We start from the raw sequence: 9,475 nt of genomic DNA on the forward strand, positions 1-9,475 counted from the left end.
TACATAAGCCATATTAATTGTCATGGGTTGAACCATACTCCTCTTCTCAAACAAACTCGTCCTCGAGTTCAAATTTTTTTTTTTAATTTTAATTTTTGTTTGAATTTGGACTTTCGACCTGTCCAAGATTTGAACCCTTTGAGCTCTCAAAGGAATTGAGTATCAACAACTTGGATCAGTAATATCTTCACAAGAGCAAACAATGAGTCAATACATGCCACAGCGAACCAGATTTTCAAAGTAGTAGTGCAACCAACATTTGAAATCATCTTCCAACCAGGATTTGTCTTCTTTTATTGGAATAATATGAAAAACTATAGTCCTAAGATTTTCTCGTGGCTCAAGACTCCTCGTGTAGTGGTGGGAGGTGTAACATCCTGAACAAATTTTCTTGTAGTAACCCTCTTTGGTAGGAATCATCAGGTATCCATCATCTGAATGCTCATCATATATAGGAGGCAAATTCCAATCAACTCTTTGAGAAGAACACAAATTCTTTTCCGACAATATTTAACTCACATTAATTACTGATACCTGATTCTCATCCATGGGAGCAAGATGCTTGTATATCCTCTGTTCTTTGGAAGAAATGACGTTTGCAGATTTTCGCGCACAACCACACCCCCTTCAGTATTTTGCTAATAAGTTTATGTAGAAAGCTTGGATTGACACACTGTTTGTTGTGTTGGAAACTAGACTTCCACGGCTTTCCAGTGATGTATCACTCTCTAGATAGAAGTCACCATAACTGAGTCAACTTTGAGGACGAACTCAGATGATATGTGCATCGCTTCCACCAGGATTTCTGATAAAAAATCGAAAAACCCGCTCTGATACCACTTGACGCAGTAAAGAACCCAAGAGTCTATGTAGACGAGGGATGATAACTTGTGAATCACTCAACCAGAGGTAACGGAATCACTCACGTCACTAATTGTGGATTCACTCGACACGACCAAGCCTCACACTTGATTTAAGGAGGAGAAAACTCACTCTCTTCTTAGATTGAATATAATTCACTAAATTGGCTTCCTTTTGAGTACACAAGGATCCCTTGAAATAGGGAAAGTACAGTAATTGATAGGATAAATATTTAATACTGACACTATGTTTGGATGAAGAAATTTAAGATTACTAACACTATGTTTGGATGAGGGAAATAAACTTGAAATTTCGACTAAAGTTAGAATTTATAAATTGACATGCACAAATTCCCTTATTTAGATTCATAAATATAGAAATTTAGAATTTCCATGTGGAAAAAAACTTGGAATTTGGGACCTCCAATTCCCAAGTTTAAATTCCATGTAAATAAGTTTCATTTCCTAATTTCTATGATTGAGGGTTTAAAAATAACAAAATATGTATTCAATTTCATTGTTCTTTTAGGTTAACCAAACAAAAAAAATTACAAATTCTAGAAAATAAAATTCCGTCATTTCAATTTCAATCGTTTTAAAATTTCTTAATAATCTTAAATTTCTTCATTCAAACATAGTGTAAGGCATTTTAAAATGACAGTAATTGAAATGACGGGATTTTATTTTCTAGAATTTGTGAATTTTCTTGTTTGGTTAACCTAAGGGAACAATGGAATTGAATACGGAATTTGTTATTTTTAAACTCTCAATCATAGAAATTGGGAAACGACACCTATTTACATGAAATTTAAATTTGAGAATTGGAGATCCCAAATTCCAAGTTTTGTTTTCACGCGGAAATTCTAAATTTCTATGTTTATCAATCCAAACAAAAGAATTGATGCATGTCAATTTATAAATTTTGATTTTTATCCAAATTCTAAGTTCATTTCCCTCATCCAAACATAATGTAAAAATTATAGTTTCTAAACATCTAATTAGAACATGACTTTAAAAGATGAAAAGCCACCAACAATATGTTTAATACATAGGCATATTAATTGTCATGGGCTGCACCATGTATGGCTCTCTGGGGCATGCTTCAGAGTTTTCTGTGGATGTTGGAATCTCTCACTGCAAGTACCAACTAAAATCCAGAAAAGCTTTCATGATTGTTTAATAGTGACGCTTTTGTTTCCTTGTTACAATCTTACTGATTTTTTAGTATATTTTATAGAGGATGTATTGCATCCCGTGTTAATTTGGTTCTTTTTTTTTTGAGTGAATTTGGATCTTGGTTTGTTAGGGTTCGTGGCTTCATGCTTTTATTTTAAGGAAAACTAATGAAAATGAATTAAAAACTTTGAATTTTAACGATAAGGACAAAATAAAGGGTAAAGTGAATAGTATCAGGATTGACTTTTTAGTGTAAAAATGTGATTTTTCGTTAAAGTGAATAGTACCGAAAATTTTTCGCTAAAACTCTATTTATTCTAAGCAAGCCACTTGCCACACATGTGCATGGCTGATCACCATCATACTCATACGATGTTCCTCGTATGTAATATTAATGGTGCTTTCCTTTGGAAAGTTCCAATAACTAATACTGAAAAGAAAAGGATATAAGGAAGGAAATTTCCAATAACATACTAAAAGGATATCAGATGGAGAAAAATTTCAGTTTCTTCAAAACAAAATCTTATATATTTTTAATTTACTCTTTAAAGAACAATTTTGCAAGAAACTAACTAAATCATAAAATGCTAAAATTCGAATTGTAAAATTTTTCATATTTAGTTAAATAATATACTTCGTTTATTTATTAAATAACTGCTAGATGACTACATAATTTTAAAATTTAACTAATTTTTGATAGACTGGATCTTTAAATTAAATGTAACCTTGAAAATGAAAGGCAAAAATCATGTGTAATAATGTAGAATGTGACAAAAAAAAAAACTAAGAAAAAGAGTTAGCAAGTTCAAATAAGAAGATTGTTAGCTTTTTTCCTACCACCTACTTAGTATGTTTCACGAACTCTTGCGTCCTTACTCTGCATAAAATTGTTGTTTGACTTGCAACTTAATTTAGTCAAACAAGTCCTCCTTGGTCACACGCACACGAATGGAATTGGCATTTAATTCAGTCAGAACCATTGACCTTAAAGTAATTAATTTAAATTACTTTATAAATTAATTAATAGAGATTACTTAAGATTTAATACTTCTGTTAATGGAATCGATTGTGGACTGTGTAGGAACGTACGTGTATGAGCCCCGTGAAGCATATTGCTAGCTAGCTCACCCCTCGAAAGATGTTCTTTGGATCTCAAGGACAGATTTTATTAAACTTAATCAATGCCTAATTAAAGTTTAGTTTTAGTTAAATGATTTGAATTAGCTAAATTAACATAAGATTGGTAGGATTATTGAGAGAGAGAGAGAGAGAGAGAGAGAGAGAGAGAGAGAGAGAGAGAGAGAGATCCCAACAACTACAAATGCAGGCACATCTAGCAGTAGTACTATATACTATTGTACTGGCCAATTGAGTTACCTGCCCCTACAGTTAAGTATATCAGGCCCTTTAACAAGAGGGATTCTCATTTAAAAAATAAAAGAGGAACACCCTCTTAATCGTTGGATTGGTTTTAATGAAATTGTGTGATTGAGATTAAATCACATGCCACACAATCTCAACCACACTATTTCATTAAAGTCAAATCTAACGGTCAAGCTGGTATTGTCATTTTTTTTTAAATGAGGATCCCTCTTGTTAAAGAATTCCGTTAAGTATACATGTACTCAATAGTACATATACTCACGTGAAAAACTTGTCACGAAATAACATATGCGTGTAGGGCTGTATATCAGCTCGAAACAAGTCGAGCTTGCATTAGGCTGAAATTTTTAAACTCATTTGTGCTTGGCTTGCATAAAAGCGAAGTCTAGCTAGAGATAAAAAATAATTAAACAAATCAAATTTAAGCACAATAATATTCGGTTTGGCTCAACTCGTTTAGAACTCTAGTTGCATGGCATGTGAGACTTTTGTAAAATATGTTTAGCATTACCGTGATGTGGAAATGGATGCTTACACTGTTACACATAATCTTGTATATGACTCATCGATGGTGTAACCTGCTCCACTCGACTTCTCATATGACAGGCATGGTCATTTTACACGTGCATTAGTATAGTATTGTGTGACATGAAATCTTTTTTAATTTGATCGTCATATCGTCACATCATCATATAAAATTATAAATTGATGTGCTTTGATATGAACAATATATTAAATATCTATATGATATTAATTAAAAGATCATATATTATTCTATATTAACGATATTTAGAAAGAGAAACGAACTTGAAACTTTGTGTAATTAGGTTAATTCTCTTAACCAATTAATTTACAAATTTAATATAATAAAATAAGTATTCTAATATTAACAAACATATAAAATTACGTAATAGTGAGAAGATCAAATAAAAAAAAATCTCATTTGTACGATTTGGATTCAATTATAATTTTATTATTATTCGAGGACAAAACACCTGCCCTAGCCCATGTTGTGTAGATGAAGAAGGTCATTTATGTGTTGGAGAATGGGAGAAGGACAAAACTGTTGAGTTTTGCGTTAATTTTGATTCTCTTCGGATCTTAGTGTTCAGAGTCTAAGTACTAAGAAATTTGAGCTCTTGGTTTGTGTGAAAGAGAATTTGGAGTCCTTAAGTTGTGTGAGATGGGGTAGTAGACTGAGTTAATGGAGACTGTCGAATTTAATTTTAATTGTTTAGATTATCTGATCTTTAGACTCTAAAGAGTGAAATTCAGAGTGAATCTGTCCATTTTTTACACGAAGTTAAAAACTATGTATATATTTATATGTGTGTGCATGTAGGAATGGCTGGCTCTCTGGCTTAGCTGTGAGAGAGGGAATCTGAAGGGGAGAGATGGAGGTCGTGTTCTTGTTGATGATGTTGATGCAATCTATTGAAAACCACTTGGGAAGCTTCTTCACTCTTTTGTTTACTTGTTACTTTGCACCGCCGAGACTCACTACACCTTCCATTGCCAGTACATTACGAGTGTACTCTTTACTATTATATCATTCTGGCACTGCACACTTTGTTTTTTTTTTTTTTTATATCCCAACAAAACCCCTATGCTGTATGGCTCTTCCATCATCAATATCAAATGATCGTTTGATTTAAGGGAGTTTTAACGAAAAGCCCGCGGTACTGTTCACTTTAACAAAATACCATATTTTTAGACTAAAAAGTCAAATATGATACTATTCACTTTACCCTTTATTTTGTCCTTATCGTTAAAACTCAAAGTTTTCAAGCTATTTTCATTAGTTTTCATTCGATTTAATGACACACAATTATAGGATATTTGAGAATTAACCGAGCTGAAACCATGGACGTTTGTTATTGAATGAAACAAAAAAAGAAGGAAAACTACGACCTGGAAGTGTTATCAAGAATCTCTATTACTATAGCAAAAGTCTCACTATGTTTGTATCTTCTCACCACCGTAATAGCTTTCACATGACATAAATAACGTATTGACACGTTGTCAATAATGTTGATATTGCCAATGGGAACTGTTATTAACACTTCGAAAATCTCATTCTACACTCCTCACAAAGTGCATTTTTCTTTCTAATTATAAAAAGTTTGGAGTGCCAAATAAGATTTTTGGAGTGCTAATAACAATTCCCTTGCCAATTTACCTATAATGTTAGTGCCATCAACAAGAACATTTCCCCACTAGTTATTAATGTCATTCAAAAACCCCTAAAAAGCAAGATTCGTTAAGGATTCGCTTAATAACCATTTTATTTATCAATTTACGTTTTTATTTTTGTGTTAGAAATACAGAGAAAACTATATTAGAGAAATGATGATATAGAAGAGTTAAGGAAGGATGGCGTGAGAGATATATACAAAATGAAAACTAAAACTATTTTAAGTTGTTTTCATTTTCAAAATTTTGTTTTAATTATTAGTTTTTGTTTCTTACTCACCGTCTCACCCTTCTGTCTTATTAATCATTTTCGCATATGTTAATCAGAAAAAGTAAAAAGCTAAAATTACAAATGGTTACCAAAGCATAATAAAAGTGTAAAATCGAACACAGCAACATTCTAAGATTTATACAACCGACTATAAATAGTGACATAAGACTTGGTGGTGGTTGTTCCAAATCTTACCAAAAGTTGCCCCAAAATGAGGGGCTAGTACTTGTCTAAATAGACCCAACAACCAAATATAAAGCGTAGCTCAATTTACCTTAATAGGCCCAAGTCACTCCCATTTTACGGAAGCCCAAGAAGAAAAATACAAGATTTTCGAAAACACGAGGCCCAAATAGTAAAATCAAATAAAAACCAAACGCAAATTTACATTGGCGGGAGCAGAAATTTGTAATAAGTCTCTGAAATTATATTTCGGCGGGAGATGAGAAATTAACGGTGTGATATTTAAGCTCCACCCCAGATTTACTTCTGAAAATCCCATCCGCCACACTTTTATTCCCGAACCATCCCCGACGCCTCTCCAAATTTACCATTTCTGCCATCCGTCATGGAACGCTCTCAGACGCGAGCCGTCACTACCAAAAGAGGCTTGAAGCGGAAGCTCGAAGAAGACTTCAGAGAAGAAAGGGTTGAGGGTGAACCGGACCGGAAAGTCCCGCCCGTGGTCGAACCGCAAGACGATCGCCCAGATCTCGTCGTTCGGGTTCGCGAGCAGGTTCAGATTCTGGAGTCCAAATTCTCGTCTGCCCAATCCGACCGCCTACTCGCCAAGCAGGCCGCCCATGGCCTCGCTCTCACCGCCAAGGAAGGTAGCGTACCCACCGTTTTCTTCTATTTTTGGCGGGTGTTATTGGAGTTTACTTGTTTTTTCATCTTTAATCTGATCGAAATCTTGTGAGATTGTTTGGAGCTTAAGTATTTTTTGGTAATTTGGATGCAGAGGAGCTCGTGGACATCTTGGTGGACTGTGGAGCTGTTCCGGCTCTGGTTAAGCATCTGCGGGCGCCGGCGGCTGACGGCCGAAACTGTCCGATCCCTTACGAGCACGAGGTCGAGAAATACTGTGCTTATGCCCTGGGACTTATTGCCATTAAGGTAAATTTAACACCTTTATTACATTAGTACGGTAACTAAATTGGTTTTGCCTGTTCTTTGTATCCATTTGTAAGAAATTTTTTGTTATGGTAAATCTTATGAGGATTGTAAATATTTGGGGCATTAATTAAGATTATGATTCTGTAAAAACAATACCTTCACTGCAATACAAATGTTTGATCTCTTAGTGGGTAGCTTTTTCTTGATTTGGATGCTGAAAAAAATTGGTTTAATCTCAGTTTGTGTGCTCTTATTTGATGGGTTTTGTTCTGTATCTGTGTTTATGTTATATAGCTGGAGTATCAACAACTCGTGGTTGATGCCGGAGCTTTACCACATCTTGTTGATCTGTTAAAAAGGCACAAGCGGGGAAGTGAATCACCGGCACCTGATGCTGTGATCAGGAGAGCTTGTGATACAATTGCTCACATTGCCCATGAAAATGGCAACACTAAGAACCTTGTCAGGTCTGTTTGCATCTCCTCTCCCGAGTCTCATATTAGGGAAGTCTCGGTACTTACCTCTTTTTTTATCTTTGGACTTTCAGGATTGAAGGTGGAATCCCTCCTCTTGTTGAACTGCTTAACTTCTTCAACACAAAGGTACAGATAGCGGCTGCAGGTGCCCTTCGGACTCTGGCATTTAAAAATGATGAAAACAAAAATCAGGTATTTAAGTTTTCCTTATGAGATTTTACATAACTGATTTAGGAATCTTTAGTATTTAGCTGATTTGGATTGCAAAATTCCAGATTGTAGTAGAGTGCGGTGCTTTGCCTACCCTGGTACTAATGCTTCAATCTGAGGATCCTGTGATGTCCTTTGAAGCGGTGAGCTTTGAGATATACTTAATATTTCTTCTCTCGTATTTTGAGAGTTCGGACCTCATTGTTCTGTAAGCTCTTGCTGAAATTTTGTGGGGTTTATCAGGTTGGTGTAATAGGCAATCTTGTCCACTCATCCCCACACATCAAGAAATTAGTACTTCTTGCTGGTGCTTTACAACCTATTATTGGATTGCTCAGGTGATTCTGAACTTTGTACTTTTTCCTTGAACAATCATGTTGTTGCTGTTTTCAAACAATGACATCTCCCTTGTTCATTTCTTTATTGACAGTTCCGACTGTACGGAGAGCCAAAGAGAAGCTGCTTTATTACTTGGTCAGTTTGCTGCAACTGATACAGATTGCAAGGTAAAATAAACCATTTTGGTTAAACTTGTGTTTTTTACCCTCATCCTCTTTTCGTAAGATGATTTTGTTTGATGTTATAACTGTGCGGTCAATGCAGGAACATATTGTTCAGAGGGGTGCTTTAAAACCATTAATTGAGATGCTTAAGTCACCTGATGCACAGGTTAAGGAGATGTCTGCCTTTACGCTTGGGAGGTTGGCACAGGTTAGCTTTACTTTTATTCATTTTCGATTCTTTAGTGCATATATGTATAAAAGCATAATAAGGCAGTTGCAAGTATCATACTAGCAATAGCGGCTGGTTGTTAAACAATCCCAGAACTCATTTTTACTTTTGTTTTTGTATAATGTATCTTTGATAGGAACCCTAATAGTGTTATGGTACTTTCGGATTGTTTTGTACTTTTAGGAAAGGGAAAGGCTGCAGTATCATAGGCACGTCTACTTGTAATGCAAGGTTTTTTTTGTACTAGTGTTAAATCTCTTATTGGCTATATTGTTTCTTCATCATAAATGGTTACTGGCATGTGGTTATTTGTCAATTTTGTGTGCTCTGTCATTAGATTATTTTACTTTGTTTAAGTGGTGGTTAATTTTTCAAAGGAATATACAGCTTACTGGATTCCTCAATGATTCTTATTAGGAAATACATAACCAAGCTGGCATTGCTCAAAATGGTGGTATCATGCCTCTAATCGAGCTTCTTGGTTCACAAAACATATCTCTTCAACACAATGCTGTGTTTTGTCTATATGATCTTGCAGATAATGAGGTATCTCCCTGCTTCAGTTCAGTTTGTAGTGCATGCAGTTTTACTCAATGTATCATTTAAGAAGTGAGATTTCTTTCGCAGGATAACACTGCAACCATAATTAAGTTTGGAGGTGTTCAGAAACTTCAAGATGGAGAATTCGTTGCTCAAGTAATTTTCCCCTTTTAAAAGAACCTTTATACAGTTGTCTACTTGATATCAAGGTTTGGCGTCTGCCCTTAAATTTATTGTTGAAATTTAAAAAAAAAAATCCAAATTAAATCCTACGTATAGAACTAGATTTCATTGCTAAGCTAGCCAACTGTGGTAGAACCAGCATTGAAAAAAGGGATAAGAGTAGCATTAGAATCTTATGGGTAGATCTCTTGGTTCATCTCAAGAGTACCTGTAGCAAAATTAAAGAAAAAAAAATGAGAGAGAGGGGGAGGGAGAGAGATGCAGGGGAAGGAAAAGGGGAGAGAGAGAGAGAAAGAATACTGTTTGGTGTGTAAATTGGTACCATTTCTCTTGAA

At 34.9% G+C, this 9,475-nt stretch overlaps 1 protein-coding gene across 3 annotated transcripts; it reads left to right on the top strand.

Annotated features, from left to right (window-relative positions):
- Nucleotides 1–6,365: 6,365 nt before the first annotated feature.
- On the top strand, nt 6,366–9,252 carry LOC103427424 (ARM REPEAT PROTEIN INTERACTING WITH ABF2-like). Of its 3 annotated transcripts, none has more exons than XM_070818508.1 (10): nt 6,366–6,713; nt 6,845–6,999; nt 7,294–7,466; nt 7,547–7,667; nt 7,751–7,828; nt 7,929–8,023; nt 8,116–8,191; nt 8,289–8,396; nt 8,835–8,963; nt 9,045–9,252. In XM_070818508.1, the coding sequence occupies exons 1-10, from the start codon at nt 6,452–6,454 to the stop codon at nt 9,129–9,131; spliced, it is 1,284 nt and encodes a 427-aa protein (XP_070674609.1). In that variant the 5' UTR covers nt 6,366–6,451; the 3' UTR covers nt 9,132–9,252. The 3 variants fall into 3 exon arrangements, with proteins under 3 accessions (XP_070674609.1, XP_070674611.1, XP_070674610.1); XM_070818510.1 differs by lacking the exon at nt 9,045–9,252 and adding an exon at nt 8,601–8,648 and having other exon boundaries at nt 6,367–6,713; nt 8,835–8,952; XM_070818509.1 differs by lacking the exons at nt 8,835–8,963; nt 9,045–9,252 and adding an exon at nt 8,601–8,775 and having other exon boundaries at nt 6,367–6,713.
- Nucleotides 9,253–9,475: the final 223 nt, after the last annotated feature.

The sequence above is a fragment of the Malus domestica genome, chromosome 03 (assembly GCF_042453785.1).
Source record: "Malus domestica chromosome 03, GDT2T_hap1".
Classification (NCBI taxonomy): Eukaryota; Viridiplantae; Streptophyta; class Magnoliopsida; order Rosales; family Rosaceae; genus Malus; species Malus domestica.

What these genes read in the sequence shown, in the direction of transcription:
- LOC103427424 (XM_070818508.1), top strand. Translation starts at nt 6,452, where the DNA reads ATGGAACGCTCTCAGACGCGAGCCGTCACTACCAAAAGAGGCTTGAAG. An exon ending in CCTATTATTGGATTGCTCAG is followed by an intron (nt 8,024 to 8,115) that starts GTGATTCTGAAC and finishes CTTTATTGACAG; the next exon opens with TTCCGACTGTACGGAGAGCC. An exon ending in ATGATCTTGCAGATAATGAG is followed by an intron (nt 8,964 to 9,044) that starts GTATCTCCCTGC and finishes TTTCTTTCGCAG; the next exon opens with GATAACACTGCAACCATAAT.